The sequence below is a fragment of the Macaca thibetana genome, chromosome 18 (genome assembly GCF_024542745.1).
Source record: "Macaca thibetana thibetana isolate TM-01 chromosome 18, ASM2454274v1, whole genome shotgun sequence".
Lineage (NCBI taxonomy): Eukaryota > Metazoa > Chordata > Mammalia > Primates > Cercopithecidae > Macaca > Macaca thibetana.
The window spans coordinates 43,599,465-43,624,250 of NC_065595.1; the positions used below are offsets into that span (position 1 = coordinate 43,599,465).

General features: G+C 38.4%; 2 protein-coding genes across 6 annotated transcripts in view; one reads left to right on the forward strand and one right to left on the reverse strand.

Annotated features, from left to right (window-relative positions):
• The window catches only part of TPGS2 (tubulin polyglutamylase complex subunit 2), an 821,754-nt gene that overhangs the window by 430,847 nt on the left and 366,121 nt on the right, over positions 1–24,786 (forward strand). The window lies entirely within an intron of this gene.
• Positions 1–24,786, reverse strand: part of KIAA1328 (KIAA1328 ortholog) — a 912,897-nt gene that overhangs the window by 63,272 nt on the left and 824,839 nt on the right. For all 5 annotated transcript variants that reach the window (XR_007721060.1, XM_050767244.1, XM_050767242.1 and 2 more), the window contains 2 exons: positions 18,689–18,870; positions 5,702–5,810 (listed from right to left, as the gene is read on the reverse strand). Coding sequence is in view for 4 of the 5 variants with exons in the window: in XM_050767244.1 (XP_050623201.1) it covers positions 5,702–5,810; positions 18,689–18,870 (291 nt within the window). In the remaining variant the exon portion in view is untranslated. The remainder of the gene's footprint in view (positions 1–5,701; positions 5,811–18,688; positions 18,871–24,786) is intronic.

Below are 24,786 nucleotides of genomic sequence, written 5' to 3' on the forward strand. Positions count from 1 at the left end.
TGGGATTACATCAAAGCTTCTGCACAGCAAAGGACACAAATAACAGAGTGACGAGACAACCTGCAGAATGGGAGAAAATATTTGCAAACTATCCATCTGATACGGAGTTACTATGCAAAATATATAAGGAATTCAAACAACTCAATAGCAAGAAAACAAAGTGAGTAAAAAAATAGGTAAAAGACCTGAATAGACATTTCTCAAAGGAAAACATAAAATGGCTACTGGGTACATGAAAGAATTCTCAAAATCAATAATCATCAGGAAAATACAAATCAAAACCACAATGAAATATCACTTTACTCCGGTCAGAATGGCTGTTACCAAAAGGACAAGACAAGTGTTGGCAAGGATTGGAGAAAGAAAACTCTTGTATACTATTGGGTTGGAATGTAAATTAGTACAGCCATTATGAAAAATAGAATGGATGTTCCTCAAAAAATTACAAAAAGAACTACTATATGATCCAACCGTCCCACTGCTGGGTATATATCCAAAGGAAATGAAACAAGTATGTCAAAGAGATATCTGCACTCCATGTTTACTGAAGCACTTATAATAGCCAAGATATGGAATCAACCTAAGTGTCCATAAATGGATGAATGGATAGTGAAAATGTGGTATATATACACAGTGACTACTATTCAGCCATAAAAAAGAAAGAAATCCTGTCATTTGTGGCAACATAGATGAACCTGAAGGATTTTATGTTAACTGAAATAAGCCAGGCACAAGAAACAAATATTGAACTGGTTGACTTGGCCTCAATTGCTTTCCAACAAGCAATCTCACTTGTATGTAGGATCTAAAAACGTTGATCTCATGGAAGTAGAGAGTATGATAGTGATTACTAGAGGCTAGGAAGAGTGGAAGGTGAGGACACGGGGAGAGAGGGGTCATTGGGTACAAAGTTACAGTTAGGAGGAATAAGTTGCAATGTTCTATTACGCAGAAGGGTGACTATGGTTAACAATACTGCATTGCATTAGGTTGATGCAAAAGTAATTGCAGTTTTTACCATTACATTTAATAGGAAAAAACCACAATTACTTTTGCACTAACCTAATCTATTTCAAAATAATTAGAAGAGAGGAGTTTGAATGTTTTCACCATAAAGAAATGATAAATGTATGAGGCGACAGATGTGCCAGATTCTCTGATTTGATCATTACACAATATATGCCTGTATTGAAACACCACAATGAACCTCATAAATATGTATAATTATGATGTGTCAATAAAAATAAACTATTTTTTAAAAGCCCCCAAATAATTTATCAAGTCCCTCAAAGTACGTACTCAAGCATTCCCCAAATCCTGTCAAGAAAAAAGAAGCTTCACAAAATCAACACCTTTCCCCATCAGTAACTCAAAAAGGAACAAAACAAAGTAAAACAAAACAAAAACCTTTAACACTTTTCTGTTGTCATTAAAAACTCATCTTTAAAAAAAAAATAGCTAAAAAAGTGAACAGTACATCCTAGAAATAGGCTAATTCCAGTTCCAGTTCTGAAAATTCACTAGCTGGGTATGATTTGGTGAAATCTCCCTTTCTTTCTTCACATCTTACACACAGACACACAAAGGCACAGGGAGAGCACCAGCGGTAACTGTTTGTAGAAGTCATAGAAGAATAGAGAGAAGTGACCTTAGTAACTTTTTACTTCAGGGACTGAGAATCTAATCCTGTTGCCGTAGGCCTGGTGTGCCTCTGTTTATCAGGGTCCAACAATCACGGTGTTACCATATGACCGAAAAACACAAAGTTGACCAATATTTTTAAAGGTGACAAGATTTCTGTTGCATTGAGCAATCTCAGAAGATACTATCTTCATTTTAATATAAAATGTATCAGATCTACATGCCTGAATAGAAAAAGAGACCAACATATAAAGGATATACAGCTGTAATAGGCCTTCTTTCCCAGTCAAATTTGAAATAAAAGACCTGAAGATCCAAAGCTACATTAATGCAAATTCTGCCTGTTGCAAGTATACTTTTTGATTAAATTGGCATACATCAAGTACAATTAGAAAGGCTATTTATAACGAAGAAATACATAATTCTGCATCTTAATGTAGATGACAATTACAGCTGATGGTTGCTAATTATCATTACTTCTTTGCTTTGAGTATTAGATATTTCCTGTATGATCTTTATTGTTGGCAATGGACACACCTAATTCTGGAAGGCACAAAATGGTTAATTATCAGTTATATCTGTGCTCATAACACATTCATTTTAGGAGCAAATGGTAACTTACCCAGCTCTGGTTTCGCACTGGAGACTAAAGGATCAAGTAGACTTGGTAAACTCTGACTCATTCATTTGTTAGGAAAGGTATTTATTTAACTTTCTTTTAGAACCAAGGCTCACCTACCCCGAGGTGTTCAGAATGACAGGGAGAGAGCCCCTCCACTCCTCTTTCCAGGTGGAGTGGTCTGTGGGGCATTGCTTGTTCCATTCAAGCAGAAATGAATGGTACATTTAATTCAGCTTCACCACCCTCTTGTGCCAAGATGACCACTGTGCTTATTCTCTTAGGCAGCTTAGGAGTGTGTGATCAGTGTGGAGAGCCAGAAGTGAAATGGAGAGAAAGAAACATTGTAGCTTTCAGCACAGAAAACTCTAACGCCCCCTTTGCTTATGCTGTAAATTACATATTTATTTTGTTAGCATGAGATAGATGAATATTTCTACATACAAAGGTGCCCAGCTAAAATCAGGATAAGTGATATTAATGTCTTATGGTTAGTATTATTGAACCTTAAAAGCAATAAACTTTACGAGTCAATAAATAATTACATTTGCAACATAGTTAACATTCCTTTACTGTCTCTAGCACTTATTACACATTGTAACTGCAAGTCTACAATACATTATTCATATTTGGGGTGTCACCAAGTGATGGATTGCTGTAGGAGAGGCTGTCCTTTAAATAAATCAACAAATAAAAATGCAAATGTTAACATTTTCAGGCACAACTTTTTCCATCTTGAATGGGGAATGAAAATTTTACATAGTATTGACAGCCGGCAGTGAGAACAATTAACAACTAACACTGTGAATGAGAAAGATACTCTGCCACACCTGTTTTTTTCACCAGGACATGGAATGAAATGGAACTCTGCTAGGTATTTTCAGAGAACAAAGGAAAACCTGTCTCCCACTGGCATCTGTCTCACCCCCATCCTTGTTTGCAGGTCTTGAAGATTCTTGGAATTTAAGGTGGACAGGGGAAGAGCTTTTACTCTCGTTCCCATTGGTACTTTCAAAGGTTTGTTGAGATAAAGAACAATAGGCTCTTCTCTTACATTAAGAGTTTGCATGTAACTGATATGTAGTCTATTAAAAAAATGCCTTTTCTACACTTTGAAATAAAAACAATTCAAATTATCCTGATTCTGAAATCTGGAAAGCCACCACTATGCCTTCTTGGTAACTGATTTTCATAGTACTAATTTTTTTTTTTTTAACTCTGTACTTCGTATAAGAGACTTACATGATGACATCATGCATTTCCAAGGATAAAATCTGGTGTGCTACACATTGTTTTATTAATCCAAATGCTCATTACCTAGGAAGTTTCTGAGAATCTATATTTAGCTGATCTGCAGTATTAAGGACAAATAGATAATACTTTTTTAAAGTCTGTAAATATGACTCTTCACAGCAGTTTTAACCTGGGCTTGTAAAACTCTACAATGTTGATATGGTCCATTCAAAAGGTATGTGCTGAGGATGTTTTATAAAACTCTTACTGGGGAAACATTGTATTCCATTTTTTCATACTTCCCTCTAAACTGAAATGCAACTATCAAAAACATTAATATATTAAAGTGGTGTTAAAGATCTCATTTTAATCTTTAACAACAGGAAAATTAACTAAGATTGAAAATCCAGATAATCTTCCTTCTTTACCTCTAATTCCTCCAAATGAATCCCTCAAGGTGAGCTAGGATGGAGACCCTCTGAGCACAAGCTTTCAGCCACAATGTTAAGGGATCCAAAGAGGAAGCCCCATCAACATTTCAGAGTCACAACTTACTGTGGGTCTTTGGCAGAATGCCAAAAACAGTAGTGTTAAAAATAAAAGAAAGCAGCCGGGCGTGGTGGCTCACACCTGTAATCCCAGCACTTTGGGAGCCCAAGGAGGGTGGATCATGAGGTCAAGAGATCGAGACCATCCTGGCAAACATGGTGAAGCCCTGTCCCTATTAAAAAAAAAAAAAAAAAAAAAATTAGCCGGGCATGGTGATGGGCACCTGTAGTCCCAGCTACTTGGGAGGCTGAGGCAGAAGAATTGCTTGAACCCGGGAGGTGGAGGTTGCAGTGAGCTGAGATTGCACCACTGTACTCCAGCCTGGTAACAGAGCGAGACTCCATCTCAAAAAAAAAAAAAAAAAAGCAGCAACAGTGAAAGGATGTGGCAAACTAGTTAAATTCTCTTTTTGATTGTGTGTGGCCTCCAAAATAGAGAGGTTGTCATTCTCAACTATTACAATATTTAAGATTACAAGGTTTGGAGTCTGAAATGCTGGCTTTGCCCGTTATTAGCTATGTGACCTTAGACCGTTTTTCAATGTCTCTGAGACTTAGTTTCCTAATTCTAAAAATGGGGATAATAGTACCACCTCATAAAGTTGTGAAGATTAAATCAGACAATGCATATAAAGGGCTTGGCAAGGTCCTGGGGACATGGCAGATACTTAATAGATGGCAGCTACTGTTATTATCTTTTGTGTTGGAGTCATTTCTCAAAAGTTCTTTAAGATGCTTACATTTCCAGCTCCAGAATTAAAGGAATGACAAAAAGAGCCAAAATAGGATGAACACACTGTTTCCTAGGTTTGGCTTCTGTGGAACAGCATATCTATAGGCACTGGTCTGGAATACAACTTTTTAGAGGAGGAATAAATAATCTTTCTCTTCCTTTTGAAATTACTTCAAACCAAAAGAATAAATTTTAGAGTACATCTTTAAAATCATCAGACTTGAGACTTGTAATTTGGGCATTTCTACTTTGCACAGCCAGTGGACTTTAAATTAACTACAAATTAAGTCTTAACATTTATATTCAATTCATTTGATAAGCTGCTATGAATTTAAGTGCTTAAAACCAATCATATCCCTGAGGAAACATAAACCAAGCCCTTTTGGTATTGATGTTTATATATTCAGCCTTAATTGCATAATGTGGGAGTTGGTTTATTAGATATAAGAAATTTGAAATAATACATTTCTTTCCCTGACTCCAGAAAAGGCTGATCAAATGCTTAACCCCTCAAATGTGTCTGGTATAAGTAAATGTTGGTATTCCTTTAACTAGTACAAAAGCCACTATCATGTTCAATATCAATGATTTCAGCTAGTTAAACTTATAGTCTAAGTGTATAACTCCTCTGTGATAAACTGGAAAAGACCTGCTGCTAAAGAGACTTTCTGGTGAAGGATAGGTTTAGCTTTATTTAGGTTTCTATGGAAGCCCTTCCCATTACCATGATCAACTAACAAAGAGAATGTATAAAGAATAGGACTCCATATGGTTCAAACTGGCCAAATCTAGATGCTTCAAAAGAAGGATCTCTCTTGAGAAAGAATCACTAAGAGTTGTCAAGATTTTTCCATTCCCTATTAAATAAACTTCAAAAAATACTCTCATAGGGAGAATATTAAAAACTAAAGAATCTCTGAAGCTCACCGGGAGGTGGTGTGCTGTAATGATGGTGAGGCTGTGGTGACAAAATCCTTTAGGCTTCCTGTTGGCATAGGAGATGTGGACGCATCTTTTCTAACTCCTGTCATTGTACCTATATGAACAATAAAGAAAATAATTTGGGCATTCGATAAAAGAAAATGGAAAAGTTCATTCTCAGTAAATATATAAGACGTTATAGGAATGTCCAAGCTTCAAAGGTAAGCCACTTGTTTCCCTGAAATGTAACAATGGCATATGAAAAACTCTCTTCGGTTTTGTAAACATGGGAAATCTATAATGTACTTCAAGAAAATATATTTGTGCAGTGACAGACTAACCAGAGATTTTGTTTTTAAACCTGATTGCCTAGCAAACCCCTGCTGATCTTGATTTACTGTGAAAATGCCCAAAGAGGTGGGATGTTTTATTTTGTTCCCTTTAACTTTCATAAGAAAGATTCCAGCACTTTGTACCTCTAAACCCTCCAAATTACATTGATCCTCTTTAAAACACTTTCAAGATATATATAACTCTGGAAAGTTTCTTTTAGAGAACTCAACATTGGCTAAAACACATGTCTTAATTGGAAGATATGCTCAAGTAGTATTCATTCGAGTGCCATGGGAAAGTTCCTAAGCAATAGTTTATCCTCCCAGGAACTGCCTGACTTGGCCTCAATTCCTTTCCAACAAGCAATGTTTTATTTGTAATTACTTTTCTCTTCTGCAGTGCAAAATAAAAAGATGGTATGGACAGAAATATTATTTTTATTTTATTTTTCAGTTATTATTAGTTTCTAAACAACATAAAATACCGCTATATTTATCTTGGAAGACTATAAGAATCACATTCACAGTTCTTCTTTTGGTTCTTTGAAAACTGTTATCCGGGATGCATGAAGTTATTTGGGAAGATCCACTCTTTGACAAAAGGGAGAGTATTCAAATAACCAAAACTTTGGAGTGCTGGGAATACCAGACCCTAAAATGCCAGGAGTGCAGTATGCTAACTTTGGGAATGGCAACAGGTTGCGTGCAACCTGAAATCATCAGGCATAGAGAAGGCTAGAGTCTTATGGCTACAGTGATTAGCATCAAAATGATCACCATTATCCTTGACTTCAAAACCTATACTCTTTATGTCAACTATTCTCTACTCTGTTTGTCTGTTCACTGAGACAGGGTCTCACTCTATCACTAGGTTGGAGTGCAGTGCTGCAATCACAGCTCACTGCAATCTTGACCTCCTGGGCCCAAGTAATCCTCTTGCCTCAGCCTCTTGAGTATCTGGGACTACAAATGTGTGCCACCATGCCAGGCTAATTTTTTATTTTTATTTTTGTAGAGATGGGGTCCCACTAATCTATTATGTGTAGATGTAAAAGACCAGCCTCTAAATGCACAATTCAGTCTTCTTTATATATAGAAATCTGTGGTACCCTCAACCCAAACAAGTACATATTAATACTGGCCAGTGCCAGGATTAAGCTCAGGCTTAGTTAATAGGGAGGGGAAGGAAGGTATGAGAGTAAGGACACAAGACATTCTTGACAATCACATAAAGAGACACAGAGGATGGGCTCAGTGACTCACACCTGTAATCCGAGCACTTTGGGAGGCCAAGGCAGGAGGATCAGGCCAGGAGTTGGAGACCAGCCTGGGCAACATAGCAAGATCCTGTTTCTATATGAAATAAAATTAGCCAGGTGTGGTGGCACGTGCCTGTAGTCCTAGTCCCAGCTACTCAGGAGGTTGAGGCAGGAGGATCCCTTGAGCCCAGGAGGTTGAGGCTGCAGTGAGCTATGGTCATGCTACTGCACGCTAGCCTGGGCAACAGAGCAAGACTGTCTCAAGAAAAAAACAAAACCAAAACCACAGATAACACAAGGCAGTATAAGGTAATAACTGCTAACACATACAATATGCTTAGTGTGTATATAAGTTTTATTGAGGTATAATTTGAGTATCATAAAATTTACTCATTTTAACTGTAGAGTTTGATAAATAGTAACTTTATATAGCTATGAAAGCATGGCTACAAGCCATTTTTTTTTTAAATTTGCATGGTACTTACATATTTCTAAAATCCAGTTTTAGAATATTTCCTTGCTTCAGAAGGTTCCCCCTTGCCCATTTGTAGGTAATACTTGCTCCCAGCCTTAGTCTGGTCCTAGCCCCCCTCTCTATCTCTATTGTTTTACCTTTTTTAGAAATTATTTTTTATTTTCATAAAAACTTTTTGTGATAATATCTTTATAACAAATTTGCAGATAGGGAAAATAAGCAATAAAGAGCCTATGTGACCTGCCCAAGGTCACTGAGCTATAAGTGATGGAGCTAGTATCTATGTCCAAGATGAACCGAGAGCTTTGGCCATTATGTTATGCTGCTGTAATAAGTACTATGAAAAGTCTGAGGAATTAAGAAATGGGAGAGTTCACATTTGGCTATAGGATTTGGGGGAACATTTGATGCAGGAGGTAGGATTCTTTGATAGGAAACAATGACAAGTATGAAATGGGAGACAGAGACTTACGTTAGCAAAAGCATTAAATTGAAAACCTAAAGGCTAAATATTTCATTTAGTCAGGAAATATTTATTGAACATCCCTATGTCCTTGTACCCTGCTAATCACTTTAAATGCAGTATCTCATTAATCCTTATAACAGTCTTTAAATTATATTATTATCCTTATTTTATAGATAAGGAAGTAGAAATTGTAAAAAGGTCAAGAAGCATGTCCAATATCACCCAGCTGGTAAGAGCAAAGCTGGATTTTGAATGTAATCAAGGTCAGTTTGGCTCTGTATGGCAAACTTGTAAGCCTTATTTTAGAGGGACTCAAAAATAAAACAGTAACAACAATGATAAAAAAAAAAAAAAAAAAAAAAAAAAAACCGGCCGGGCGCGGTGGCTCACGCCTGTAATCCCAGCACTTTGGGAGGCCGAGGCGGGCGGATCACGAGGTCAGGAGATCGAGACCATCCTGGCTAACACGGTGAAACCCCGTCTCTACTAAAAAAAATGCAAAAAATTAGCCGGGCGAGGCGGCGGGCGCCTGTAGTCCCAGCTACTCGGGAGGCTGAGGCAGGAGAATGGCGTGAACCCGGGAGGCGGAGCTTGCAGTGAGCCGAGATCGCGCCATTGCACTCCAGCCTGGGCGACTAAGCGAGACTCTGTCTCAAAACAAAAAAAAAAAAAAAAAAAAAAAAAAAAAAAAACAAACTGGTCTTTGGAGAGATTAATTTTGAGGCAGAATTTAGAATAGAGTGGAATAGATAGAACAAAGGCAGGCAAAGCAGTTCACTGCTAATACAATTGTCTGGGTAGAATCCTGGGTGATTAAGAGGAAATTAAGATGGACAAATAGGGGTAGAAACAACTGAAAGGGATTTGTGAGTGAGGTGAAAGGGAAGAAGAAATGCTTGGTAGTGACAGAATATAAGTTATCTTTTTGGTCACTATCACAGAATACCTGGGGACAATTTATAGAAGGAATTTTAACAGATGGTCCAGGGACTTTTATAATTGAAGAATTATACCTCATAATTGTAAGCACAACAATGTATATACGTGTGCTCATTTATTTTTCTGAAGAAATAAACCATATCTTTTACCAAATTCTGAAAGGGTATGGGACCCTGAAAAGGATAAGAATGATTGCTGTAAAGCACAGACCAAGTTTAACTGTTCTTTTTCCTTAATTCTCTAAGTTCTATTCCTTATTGCATTTCCACAAAGCTATATATCAGCTTTTAATTGTATTTGTTCCGTTTATAAATTTTATTTAGTATTAAGTATACCAACAATTACAGTTATGCATATTCATGGAACTCTATATTCCCGTATATTTAAACACACACACACACAAACACAGACACACACACACAATAATAACATATGCTTAAAAAAAATAAAAATGCTGGCAGAGTGCGGTGGCTCAGGCCTGTAATCCCAGCACTTTGGGAGACCATGGCGAGTAAATCATGAGGTCAGGTGTTTGAGATCAGCCTGGCCAACATAGTGAAACCCTATCTCTACTAAAAACACAAAAAATTAGCTGGGCCTAGTGGTAGGCACCTGAAATCCCAGTTACTCAGGAGTCTGAGGCTGAAGAATCGCTTGAACCTGGGAGGCAGAGGTTGCAGTGAGCCAAGATCATGCCACTGCACTCCAGTCCAGGAGACAGTGCCAGACTCTGTCTCAAAAATAAATAAATAAATAAATAAATAAAAATAAATAAAAAATAAAAATGCTGGTAAGAATATTACTAGGCTGACTGATTTCATATATAAATGTGTATTTTATATACATGTAATATATGTGAATGTATTTACATAAACACGCACATATATTTTCACATGCACAGATGGAATTGATTATAATGGATCATGTTCTATTTAGATATAACTGGGTATATTTCATGGTAATTTTTTTTCTTAGAGCTCAATGTTTAAGAAAACTCTGTTTCTGGGCCCTTTGTTTTATTTTATATTTTTAAACAGCTGAGCCATATTATCTACTCAGTTTAAACAAAACCAGTGTAATCCATTCCCAGCTCAAGAAAGCAAGCCCTGGCAGCACTGCCACCCAGATACATCACCAATATCCATCCCCAGTCACAATTCCTTCTTGCCTCCAGAGACTCCAACTATTCTAATAATTATTTCCTTTCTATGCTTTATAGTTCTACCATTTATGTGTTTGGTTAAATATGTCATTTAGCTTTGTTGCTTTTGAACTTTATAAAAATAGAAACGTATTATATATATTATTTTTGAGACTTCTTTTGCTTAAATTGTCTGCAAAATTTACCTATGCTGATAATTTTTATGTACTGCAGTTTCGTTGTTTTACTTGCTAAGTACTATTCCATTGTATGCATTTGTGACTTTTTATCCATTCTGCTATTGAGGGACATTTGGAGTATTTCTGGTTTGGGGCTATTATGAAGAATGCTGTTGTGGCAGATGCTGTCAGTTATCCACCAAAATGTACCCCTTCCTTCTTCCTAGGTACACAGCTAGATTATATTCCCCAGTCCTCCTTGTAATTAAGTGTGGTCAGGTGGAAGGCCAGTGGATATTGTATGTGACACTTCTGTTGTGTCCTATAACAACTTTTCATGTGTACTCTTCCAATACCTCTCCTTGTCCTTGGTGACCTACTATGGCAGAGTCAACAATTTCCTATAAAGTTGGGCAGATATCATGAAAGAATGTTGGACTGTCAAATGCTTTTTCTGTGTAAACTGAGATGATCATCAGGTTATTCATTCTATTAATGTGTATTACGTTCATTGATTTTTGTATGTTGAACTGCCTTTGTATTCCTGGGCTAAATCTCACTTAGTTATGATGTATAATCCTTTTAATAAGCTGTATTCGGCTTGTTAGTATTTTGTTAACTATATTTTAATCCATATTCATAAAGAATACTGGTCTATAGTTTGCTTTTCTTGTGACATCTGTCTCTGGCTTTGATATCAGGGTAATGCTGGCCTCTTAAGGGAGGGGGGCAGGGAAATGCAGGGAGGAAAAGGGCAGGGTCCCTGGTGAGGGTTCCACCATTGGGCCTGTGCCCATGGACCAAGGTGAGGACAAGCACTCCTGCTTGGCACCCAAATGTTGCATTTTCCAAGACCACCCTGGCCTGCCACCCCCACATCCTGTGCCCATAAAAACCCCAAGACCCTAGTGGGAAGGGACAGAAGCTGGTGGATGTCAAGAGGAACACACTGGCAGAAGAGCACCCAAGCAGCTGGATGCCGAGAGAAGCGTAAGAACATACCAACAGGCACCAGGCAGATACCACTGGCAGGCCACTGACTGGTGGAACGATGCAGACAGCGAGGGGAATTTGGCCAGAGCGGCTGGAAGAGAGTCCAGCCGCTAAGCAGCCCAACTCCAGGGTAAAACTACCTTCCCATTCCATCCCCCTTCTGACTCCCCATCCATCTGCTGAGAGCTACTCCTATCACTAAATAAAACCTTGCATTCATTCTCCAAGCCCACATGTGATCCAGTTTTTCCCGTACACTAAGGCAAGAACCCGGGAAACAGAAAGCCCTCTGTCCTTGTGACAGGTAAAGGGTCTAATTGAGCTGGTTAACACAAGCCACCTATAGACGGCAAAACTAAAAGAGCACACAGCAGCATAAGCCCACTGGCGCTTCAGGAGCTGTAGACATTCACCTCCAGATGCTGCCATGGGGTGGGAGCCCCACAGCCTGCCCGTCTGCATGCTCCCCCTAGAGGTTTGAGCAGCAGGGCACTGAAGAAGCGAGCCACTCCCCCGTTACAAACCCTGCGAGGGGGATAGGTGAACTTTTCCTGTTTCATTAGGATGTATTTCTTCCTCTTAATTTTTCAGAAGAGTCTGAGAAGAATCTGTGTTAATTCTTTAAATGTTTGGTAAAATTCATCAGTGAAGCCATCTGGTCGTTGGTTTGTTTTGTTGGGAGGTTTTGATTACTGATTCAATCTTTTTACTTGTTATATAGGTCTATTCAGATCTTCTATTTATTCTAGATTATCTAACTTTTTGGTGTGTCTATTGTTTGCCTCATTGTTATTTACTTTTTTAAACCCCAGGCGCCAGTGGTGTGTTCATCTGATTTTCAGTGTTTTCAAGGAATGTCCTATATGTAGCCACTCTCTGCCCAGAGAAAGTTTAGTCAAACAAAACAAAGGCAGGCTCCTGGTCTCAGCCCTTTAGGGAATCCACAGACAGGTTAAAACAGAGAAACAATCCCTTGAGAACAGAGTCTGCTGTGCTTCTCCAGAGGGCAGATACTAACACCTGGAACTCAGGCTGCCATCTTTCAGACTGCTGCCACGCTGGGAAGAGGGGAGGGAAGGGCACCCAATCTTTTGGCTTCCCTAGGACACACTGAGAGAACTGTCTTGGACTACACATAAAATACACTAATGATAGCTGATGAGCTTTAAAAAAACTGCAAAAAAAAATCTCATAATGTTTCAAGAAAGTTTACAAATTTGTGTTGGGCCACATTCAAAGCTGTCCTGGGCCACATATGGCCCACAGGTTGCGGGTTGGGCAAGCTTGGGGTAGGGCAAGACTAAGTTAACTCTAGAAAAGTCCTCCTACAATGCTTCAGTAGCTTTTCTCCTAAGAATCGGTTTTGTTTCTGTAAATCTTTCACTATCCTCCAGAGTTCCGATAAGGTAGATTCTGACAGTTTTTGCAAGATTTTTCACTGTTTCTTGGGAGAGATGAGGCCCTGAAGGTACCTACCACACCATTTCCACTGATGTCTTCCTGATGCATGTATGACACTAGCATAACTCTGATACCCAAAGCTGACAAGGTCACTACCAAAAAAAAAAAAAAAAAATACCACCCCAATATCTCCCAATCAGTGTAGTCATTAAACTACTTTCTGAGAAGAAAAAAACATAACATGATCATAAGCACAGAAAAAAATTTTGATGAAATTCAACACCCCTTTATGATAAAGACTTTCAGCAAACTAGGAGGAAACTTTCTCAGCCCGATAAAGAGCATTTTCAAAAAGCCTCCAGCTTCCCTGGTGTGGTGGCTACCTGAGGTCAGGAGTTTGAGACCAGCCTGACCAACATGGTGAAACCCTGTTGCTACTAAAAATACAAAAAATTATCCAGGCGTGGTGGTGGGCACCTGTGGTCCCAGCTACTTGGGAGCCTGAGGCAGGAGAATCGCTTGAATCCAGGAGGCGGAGGTTGTGGTGAGCCGAGATTGTGCCATTGCACTCCAGCCTAGGCAACAAGAGCAAAGACTCTTGTCTCAAAAAAAAAAAAAAAAAAAAAAAAAAAAAAAAAAAAAAAAAAAAAAAAAAAAATTAGCCGGGTGTGGTAGTGCACACCTGTAATCCCAGCCACTCAGGAGGCTGAGGCAAAAGAACTGCTTGAACCCAGGAGGTGGAGGTTGCAGTGAACCGATATAGCGCCATTGCATTCCAGCCTGGGCAACAAGGGCAAGACTGCTTCTCAAAAAAAAAAAAAAAAAAGCCTCCAGCTAAAATCATACTTAATGGTGAAAGACTATCTTTTCCCTACAAGGTTGGGAACAAGGCATGGAAGTCTACTTTTTTCATTGTATTCTATATTGTAATAAAACCCCTAAATGGTCTGATTAGATAAGAAAGGGAAAGAAAAGGCACAAAAATTGGAAAGAAAGTGGTTATGGACTTAGTTGTGCCTTCCCTAAGTAATCTGAAGTTCTAAAGTCCAGGACACCTCAAAATATGACTATATTTGGAGACAAGACCTTTAAAGAGGTAGTTAAGTTGAATGAGGTCATAGGGGTAGGCCTGAGAGTGGCTGGTGTCCTTATAAGAAGCGGAAGCGTTTCCTGGGATGCACATACAGAAAAGGCCATGTGAGGATGCAGTGAGAAGGCAGCCATCAGCAACCCAAGAGGAAAGGCCTCAGGAGGATTGACTAGAAAAGAGGACGAGGATTTATTGAAAATGGAAATGTACTATATCTTAACTGGCGTAGTGGTTACATGGGTATATATACTTTTCAAAATTTATCACACTATACATTTAAAGCCTCTACAATTTAGTGTATATAAATTAAACTTCAATTAGAATACAAGACAATAGAACCCCCTCCCCCCATATTTTCTTGACTCCTAAGGCAGCACTTTTTTTTTTTTAAGACAAAAGTCTTGCTCTGTCACCCAGGCTGGAGTGCAGTGGAGTGATCTCGGCTCACTGAAACCTCTGCCTCACAGGCTCAAGCAATTCTTCTGCCTCAGCCTCCTGAGTAGCTGGGACTATAGGTATGCACCATCACACCAGGCTAATTTTTTCTGTTTTTAGTAGAGATGGGATTTCACCATGTTGGCCAGGCTGGTCTCAAATTCCTGACCTCAGGTGATCCTCCTGCCTCAGCCTCCCAAAGTGCTGGGATTACAGGCGTGACCCACCACACCTGACCAGTACTATTTTTAAGAGCCCACTCTACTGATTTCTCTTTAGCATTACCAATTGATCACCATAAGAACTTTGAAGAGACAAGCATATATTTTGCTTAAATCAATAAATCACAGCAGGTACTGAGGTGAAAAAGTCTACCTGAGTCACAGAATAAGGGCATCGAAAGAAAAATCAATATATACAACGTTATGTTAATTCATTCAACAAATGTATAATGAGTACCTACCACACCACATGTTAAGCAATGTTGTAGGAGATGGGGATACAACAGTGAACATATGGAACTTATATTCTGAGGGAGAAGATACAAAACATATACAATAAATAAGTAAACCACATAGTGTTTTGAGAAATTTCTTTCCATTTTAGAGAACGGGAAATGTAGGCCCTCTGGTTTAGGTGATAATATTTCATATATATCAACATCAACTCTTAACACTAGTCTCCTACATTTGAATTCCTTTTTTTAGTGGACTGGCCAGGAAAATTTATTCTACATATCTGGGTTTATTCATAGCCCTCTATGATGCTTGCATTCTATGTGCTGTTGACAAAGACATCAACTTTTGGCGTATCTTCAGCTGAGATTTCTGGGTATCAGAAGTAGTATCTTAAGGTACCTTTATGGTTGAACAAAGAATAATGATCATGATGGTAATAATTAAAGAAACATGAGAAATGCTCCTTAGAGGCAAGATAGAAATGATTTCTGTACTTTGGACACTCCAATTTTCATTTCTTTAAGCATGTCACCTACTTTAATCCACCTGGGGTTATGAAGAGTACTCACGTCATTTTAAGCACAGGCTCACTTACGGGAACAACTAGGAGCTTCTGAGATTATTCTTTACTTCAGCTGAGTCTAGAATAATCATCGTCCAGTGGGGAAAAAAAAGTGTTTGGGAGTTACTAGGGGATCTCAACCAGTGGCAGCTGCTATATAAAATCATATAACCTAAGAAAACCCCAAAGGCAAAATGAAGGGCACAATCTATACCATCAGGTAAATCCAAATTATCCTAGGTTCAGCCTCTGCCAACACTTTAAGGGAATTTAAGAGTTTCATGAAGGAGGAATGAAAAGGAGGAAGGGAGCGGCCAAAGTCAGGTTTTACAGCCTGACTTAGGAAGGGGCAGTGCCAAGCTCAGAGGTTTAACATTTCAGTTCTGGAAATTGCACACTCAGTGGCTTCACAGCCTCTGCTAGCCCATCACCATAACAAGAAAAAATGCCCTCAGCTTTGAGGGTTCTGATAAAAGGGAATATTGATGATTGCTCAGGAAAGGGAGGTTCTAGGCAAGCTGGTGGAAAATGTTTTGAGGCTGCAAGGGAGGAAAAAAGAGGAATGAAGATCAGGTGTTTCCAGATTTATGCCTTTTAAAAGTTCTTTATTCAAGTTTAGATTTTCCCAAGTATTATCTCCCTGTTTGACATTGCTCAATAAAAGCAACTAAAACTGATGAATGAACAAGTTTATATATCTTAAGTGTAATTTTGACAATACTGTACATATCTTTGCTATCATAAGGTTGTTTCTTGAGACAATAGTCTGTTTTTTTTTTCCCCCACATGTTTAGCATCATAAAGCTGGCAGAATGGTGAGGAGGATAGGAGAGGTAAGGGAGTAAGAGACTGGTAATAAAGATTAATGGTCCTGTAGTAAATGTCCTATGTAGTACTTAATGAGTAAAGGATAACAGCAAAAGAAACAAAAGATATAAGACAGAAGAAAAGTGTATTAAAGCAATTAAGAAGGTGCTAAACCAAGCAGTGTAACTTAGGTGATTAGTGCCAGGTCATCGGCCTTAGGATAAACAGGGTTTCCAAGTCTACTGCGCATCCATGGAAAGTTTATATCTCCCATTTGGTTGGGTGCCACAGCAAATGCCAATGCAATAACTTTGCCCTGTATTATAATCTGCATACACTAGCTGTGCAATGGGCAGAATGGCTCAAAGGGGGGCAACTTTAGCCTCTTTAATGGTCATGTAGATCATAATTTTGCTAAAAGCTCCATATTAGAATAAAAGAAAAGGAAAATACAAGACGGTCTTCTTCATGAGTAGAAAAGAGTCAGTAGTTTCTGTGAATGCCTTAAAATAAAAACTCTTAAAAAGATGAAAAAGTTTCTATTCTTTTTTTTTTTTTTTTACTGCAACACTACAACCTTCCCCCACCCCCACAAAAAAAAAAGGGGAAAAAAGCCTAATGGAAGAAAAAATAAAACCATGAGTGAAAACTGTTCCTGAAAACTTTGCAGAATTGTAACAGCTTTCTCTTGGTTAAATTGATTGGTATAGCAACATTATAAAATGACTATTAGGATTCATTGTGCACAACAGAAAGTGCTGAAATGTCAGCAGACTATACAGCAAAAAGTAATGGGTTCTGAACCCCTGTTAGTCAAAAATGATTTTGTTTCAAATTAGAAATTGATTTTTTTTGGACACAAGCCCTTTTCAGGCTTCTGGCTTCTGTAGCTAGGCCCAGGAGAGATTAACCTCCACCACAGCAAGGGCTGGCCTGATGATATCTTTCTCAAAGTGCCTTTTCAATTGCTGCTTTCTACTGTTGCTGTGGTCTTAACCAATAACACAAGTTATTTGTTCTTTTGCTATTACACTATATTTTTTCTCATTTTGCCATTTTATCTTAGTGCTGCCACACAACACAAATTTGAAGACAAGTTAACCGAAGACTATGTTAAGCTTCGCAGTGTAACCACCACACCAGTTGCGACTAGTTCTTCGCTCTCCAAAGTGCAATGACTAAGAGCAGAGGAAGCTGAGGTAAGGGTTTTCCATTTCTGAAGGACCGCTAACAGAGAAAGTAAAGATTCTACCTCATAAAGTTTCTTCAATTTAAGTTTTATTTTTGGAAGCAATGTCCAAAAAGAAACTTCTAAGTTGTTCTAAAGCAATGGAAGTCTACAAAACCTTTCTTTGCCTTATGTCAAACAAAACGTACTTTTGCTTTTATTTCAAATTGTGGATAGTCCTCCCTCCCAAAATTTGAACGAATTATCATCTCTCAATTATGTGGAATAGGATTAAACAATTTCTAGATTAATCATAATCAAACCAAAAAAGCATGACAGAGCTAGTAGCAGATGAAAAAAGGCAGGGAGATACACAACTGCAAGATCTCACAAAGCACTGCCCAATTTTCAAATAAATAAATGTAAGAGTGGCTACAGAGATTATGAAAAGTAGGTTGCATGACACCAGAGGTAGAAAGGTCCTGGCCCAGTAGAAAAACAGGTAAATAAGAAGGAAATCAGGATTAATGGTTGTGAGAAGGGAAAAAAGACACCTAGGAAAGAAGTGTGAGCAGGAGAGGGCTCAGACATCTTTTTGGGCCTTTGTTTCCTGTACATCTTTTCTGTACAATAAAGCTCAGATTTGCTCCATTCTTTTCCAAAGTTGATTGTAAGGATGCCAGGATAGATTAAGCCAAAAGCCTCTCCTGGAACTGGGAAACAAATAAATTGGCTTCACTCAACATTTAACATAGTTATTTATAATTGATTTCTTTAAAATCTACCACAAATAACAGGAAGTATTACTGACACTTAAAAAGACTGCTAGGCAAAATATGCTTTACACTTGTGAGATTTTGCTTTAGTCACAATATGGGGAGTTGTCCATGACCTCTCTTCCACCCTCCCCATGATTCCAGTCAATTGAGGATTAACTGTAGTTGTTAGGGTTTATTTTTCCAGATTTATGTTCAGTATCTTACCCTCTTTACTCACTTGGAACATTATTTTAGTCTATGACCACACTTACTGCTGACTAATTCTTAACAGTTATTGCTTGCAAAAAGAGGGGCAAGTTGGATACAGTTTTTCATTCCAGTGTTCTAAAAAAAACGCAGATACAATTCACTAATCTAGTAAATGTGTTATCTGTGGCCTTGCAGGCACACTTCAGTGCGTAAACATTTGACTTTTGCTCAGCATTGTAGGAAATCATCTGAAATTCACTGGCTAGCAACTACCTTCACCTACCAGCTTCTCATTTTGCCACTACAGTTGTTAAACTTACCTCTTTGGGGTCTATACGTATCTTTCTTTTGACATGACCACTGGGCATCATCTTTCATATGCGAATGAAACCCAACTGTCTTCTTCTCCTTCCTATTCTCTCCACTGTTTGGGGTTTCTTGGTACTTTTTAACGGATGATGATGTTCCAAGCAGCCAGCCATCGCAGTTTGACTTTAATAAACTGAAAGAACAACGATGAATGAACTGTTGAAGGCACAGAAGGGGACACAGAGCATACAGATATTTAAATTCAATATGGGTTTAAATGCAATTCATTAAGAACTTTATCTTACTTTTTATTGAGGTGTAATTTAAGTAATTTACTCAACATCTATTTTGTGTCCTGTCACAACAATTTTGGAAAAGAAATGGTCTTTATTCTCAAAAAGCTCACACTGGGATTTGGGGAAATAAGATTCAAACTGATGAAACAGCTAATAAAGTCACAGAGTATGACTAAGAACCAGGCTATCTATAGAAATAAAAAGTATGCTAAAACAAGACTTGCATATCTAAGATGTTTTCCAAGTACTAAAAATGAATACTAGGGATTAAAATATCACCAATGTGCCTCACACAAATGCATTTGTGTTTCTAATTTTCAATTGTTATCGGTATTTATTATGTACCCAGAGTATGTAAGAAGTAGTGTAACAGTGCATGTAGAAGAACTAGACTCCATACTTACACAATTTCATTGAAAGGTCAACAAGACAAATATAGAATAGGCATTTTAATGAAAATGAACACATGTACATATTTTCTTCTCTATTAAACTGTGTTCCCACCATTAGCACATTTCCTCTTATAATATTTTCTTATTTTAGGGAGAAATATTCTAATGATGTGTTCTCTCTCATTGTTCCCTCTTCATGTTTGTTCACAACAAACTCATGACACTTTGGTTTTGTCTTCCCCATGCCCATAAATAATGTGAAAATTAAAGAAAAAGACTTGGAAACGCATAAAGGCAGCTACTGAAAACACAAGATTCTAAAATTAAAATGTTTAAACTCCCCAGAAGCAGAGGGAATCTCTAGACAAGAATAAGCTGAATGGAGTGTTGCCAGGTCTATCACTTATTCCAGGTGGCCTTTGACCAGTATTCAAATCACATAATCTTCTATAAATGTCTCTGGTTTATACTGATCAGAATTTTTAGCAGTGTTTGCTTGTATCATAATTTATTAATAAAAACCAAGAAAGTAAATGGTTTTATGTTCAGAATTATATAAAGAAAATAAAATCATTAGTTATATGGCTTAATAAAGTAGGCACAAGGAAATGTACAAGTGATACTCTCTCCTTTTTTTTTAAAATCAGAACACAGAGGTCATTTTCCTCTGCAGACCAACCAGAAGATGTGTAACTTAGGGTTATACAAATTGCACTCATGGAACAGGAAAATACGGAAAATAAAAGTACCTTATTGTGAATGTTATATAAATTTATGTCAACCCAGAGGCCCCAAACCCAGGCAAATCCAATGACTACATCTCTGCTTGTTCTTGTAGAAAAATTAATGTGACCCCAACCATTGGCTTCTCCAAAATTGATTCATTCTCAGCTCAGTCGAACTCCCAATACTGACTGCCTTCTGCTTCTTTACAGCATTTTCAAAGAAGCTTTTCTGTACCTTTATTCAAAATTCCATCTTGGTAATCCTCCATCTCAACTGGGAACTTGGCTTCTAATTTCCCTAAAATAAAGATGACTACATGAAAAATTTCTTCCTTCATTTGTATTTATTTCCATATTCACCCATCTACTATTCCTCTCCTAATGTCTCAAAAAAAATTACCTTTTATTTGCACTCTTGATACCATCTTGACCCATCCCCTCTGTGACTATAGCCTGTCAATCATCTCTTTTTCTTATAACTTACAAACTCCTCCTCTAAACTGGATTCTTTCCTAGGGCTACAAACAAGAGCAGATCTTCCATTAATACTCAGTGTCAGTGAGCGTGTGGGGACAAGAGCACTTTAATACCTATTGCAGGAACTGCAAATGGGTATCACCTTTTTGTGAGTGACTTGTTAACACAAAATGAAAATGCATCTCTCCTTCAACAGTTCTACTTTTATCCCACACTTGAGGCCAGGAATTTGAGATTGGACTGGGCATCACAGCAAGACCCCAGCATTAAAGAAAAAAAAAAATGTTTTAAATTAGCCAGGCATGGTGGCATGTGCCTATAGTTACTTGGGAAGCTGAGGCAGCAGGACAGCTTGAGCACAGGAGTTTGAGCTTACAGTGAGCTATGATCATGTCACTGCACTCCAGTCTGGGAGACAGAGTGAGACTCTGTCTCAGAAAAAAAAAAAAAAGAAAAAAAAAAGGAATTTCTCCTACAGAATTACATGAACAACAGCATGAGAATATTTGTTCAAGGACAATCACTGGAGAATTATTTGTAATAGTGAAAAATTGAAAGCAAATATCATTCAATAAGAGAATGAATAAATAAATTATGGTACATATTCATCATAAAGAACACTATTCAGCCATTAAAAAGAATGAGGTAATTCTTTTTTTGTTTGTTGGTTTGTTTTTTGAGATGCAGTCTCACTCTGTTGCCCACGCTCGAGTGCGGTGGCACGATCTTGGCTCACCACAACTTCCGCCCCCCAGGTCAAGCAATTCTCCTGCCTCAGCCTCCTGAGTAGCTGGGACTACAGGCGCACACTATCATGTCCGGCTAATTTTTGTATTTTTAGTAGAGATGGGGTTTCACTATGTTGGCCAGGCTGGTCTTGAACTCCTGACCTTGTGATCTGCCCGCTCGGCCTCCCAAAGTGCTGGGATTACAGGTGTGAGCCACCACGCCTGGCCCAGCCCTGGTTCCTGTTCTTAAAGAGATGTTAGTGGGGGAGATAGATGTGGAAACAGAATTTTTAATACCATATGCCAAATGCAGTAATTCAGGAATATACTGGATGTTATGAGAGCGCAAGGGCTAGGCACCTAACTTTATTTGCATAACAGAAGGAGATTCCTGAGATATTCAAACTTAACCTTGGAAGATAAGGAAAAATGTAAGAATGTTCTAGGTAAAAGAAAACAGTATTAGCAAATATACCAACATATGAAACTTCAGCTCATATTTTGGGAAAGTTAAATAGCTGGGTATTGTTACAGCATTAAATTTTCGGTGTGTGATAGGGAGGAATGGAGATGAAGCAGGTGAGACAGTGCAGGTCAGATAATGAAAGGTTGCGTTTTCCATACTGAGGGGCTTGAACGCTATCTTGCGGCCAAGGTGGAGTCACTAAAAGGCTCTCAGGAGAAAAATGACATGATCCAACCTGAATTTATGAAAAATTACTCTGGCACCATTTAGAGAATGGGCTGCAGGAAACTGAATGAGGCGGAAAGCTGCTGAAATAGCTCTGGTGAGAGATGAACATTTCCAATAGAGAAGCGGTGGTAGGAACAGAAAGACATCGTTTAAGAAATATTTAGGATTTAAAAGGACAGAACTTGATGTAAAAGAGAGGGAGAGAAAAGTCAAGAACGACTGGCAGAATTTTGGGTTGATAAGCAATACAGAGGAAGATTGGGGAAGGGTGGGAAAAATTAAGTGCAGCTTGAGGTGCTTATGGAACATCTGAGAAGATATCTCAAGAAAGTAATTTGATCAGTTACTCCATGGCTTTTTGCTATTGGCTGAGTGAGTTTAGAGGTGGTAGGGTTGAGGGAGACAGAGTTGAGAAAGAATATGCTTCAATTTCAATTTCCTTGGTGTAGGAGGAGATACAGTCATTCTTGTGAGTCAAGTGGGTATTGAAAAGACAGGTGAAGGTTTGGAGTATGTATTGAGGGAATTTGAAATAGAAATGAAAAGAAAAAGATTTTCCTGAAATGTTGAGGCCCTAACAGAAATAGAAATCATCCATTTGTAGCAGGGCTCAGGTACAGAGATTAAAAAGCAGAGAAAACGGTGTGAGAGCTCGAACTAGGGTTAGGATTTCACTGGGACAATGCAGCTGACTGGGGATCAAGGGAAATAAATATACTAAAGTAGTTTAGGTCAACCATTCAGTCCAGGAAGAAAGTGAGGCAACAGGGACTGAAAGACTGGCAGAAAAATGAGGGGAAATAAATAATTTAGCTATCCCTTTAAGGTAAAGCAAAAATAAAATAGCAACAACACCATAAACATAAAAACCCTTGGTATGGTATATGTGAGAAACATGAGAACATAAGCTAAAAAGGAAGAGGCTGGGATGACAGACTCAATGATTTTTCTGATGAAGCCATAGTGGGTGATAGCAAACTCTGGGTGTGGCCATGGATGATGCTGGAGTGAACTGAGGAAGGCAAAAATTCTTTAGTTATGGCAATGGAGAGATCAACCATATGCATATTGGGATCTCACAGAATGATGGTAGGAGTTATGGGGGAGAAAGTGACTTTAAGTGGGATGTCAAGGTCCTAGTGAGACAATGATGGAAAACAAACGATGGAAAAGGATGGACTGCTGCAGTCAAACTAGACATATATTTAGATTCACATAAATAAAGAGATTTGCAAGAAAAATGCTGGCACTCCTCTCTCTGTTGTTTATCAAATGTGACAGAAAGAATGGCCTCTATTAGAAGTGGTGCTCTCAGAAAAGATGCTGATTTTAGGCAGTGATTCACAGCTTGGCAATACATTTAAATAATCTAGAGAATTTTTAATAAGAGTGATGGACAGAGTCCCACCCACTTGTCAAAACTGAATTAATCAGTCTAGGGTGGGACCTGGATATTGTTTGCTTTCCTCTCTCACTCTCCTTTCCTTTAAAAAAAGCTCTACAGGTGATTCTAATGTCCAGATAGGATTGAAAATTACTGAGTTATTGTGAAGAGTGGGAGAAAACATTCTTTTAGAAAAAGGCAGGATGAAAAGAGTGCATTTCCTATGAAACAGGGGTTCTCTAAGGCACCAGCAGGAAATCCTTGGGGGACACCAGGAGGGAAAGGGGTGTTAGTGACGTGAGGAAAATTAGGGGAGGAAAGGTAGACATTTAAGGGAATGAGAGTATAAGAGAAAAAACAGCACACGAAATACTCAAATTTTGGCATGAGTTTTTTTTTTTTTCCCCCCAGAAAAAGAACAAGTCCTTGATTTAGAAGACCATAAAATCTAGGTTGAAGAAACAGATAGATACCTATTAATTCCTCTGTTCATTTCCAATGGCCTGATTCAGGTGCTGGCCATATCATACCTAAATAATTGCTATATTGTCCAGTTTCAGAACCAGCCCTGGAACCAGCCATTTCTTTGAAAAGGTCTGGTACCTTGTATTGGGGGCGGGGGCGGGGAAAGCTATTAGATTGCCACAGCTTCCAAGTCCTTGCTGTGGATATGGAAAGAGAATACATGTCTGTACCTATATAGTAATTGCTATATATAGGTATCTCTATATTGAAAAACATGAGTTTATACAGAGTTTATACTAATATCTTCAAAATTCCAACGCTAAACCAGCAGGGTTCATTTTAGCTTCTTCTCTTTCCATAGAAATATCCCTTCTCCAACAATGAAAAAAACTATCCATTTTCCATAATATAATTGAAGCGGCATCATTCATCTGGGATAATACCCGAGATTTGTTGCCCCAAACCAAGGAAATCAATAATGCAGACGCACAAGGAGTAAGTTTAAGAGCGGGGGTTTAATACGTGAGAGAAAGAGAAAAGCTCCTTCTCCTGCAGAGAGAGAGGGGCTCCTGAGTGGTTTTTCTGGTTCTGTGGTTAAATGCATGGGGTTTTATAGACAAGCCTGAGGAGGCGGTGTCTGACTTACATAGGGCCCAAAAGATTGGTCGGACCAAGTGTGCCATTTTCACAGTGCATGAAGAAGGTGGCCACCTTACCCTAATTTTTTATTATGGAGATGGGTTCTCTACCTTGCCAGCAGCATGTTGCCTGTTCCTTTATGGTACATGTGGTTGACAAAGAAAAAGGAAGATGGAGCCTCCATGTTGAACATGCCTGGCCTCCAGGTAACCTTTTCCTATTGGCACAGCTGCCAGCATTCACCCATGCAAGCTTCCAGCTTGGTTATCTATGTCTGCAGCTCGATTTTTCAGGCTGCTCTTTGTTAGA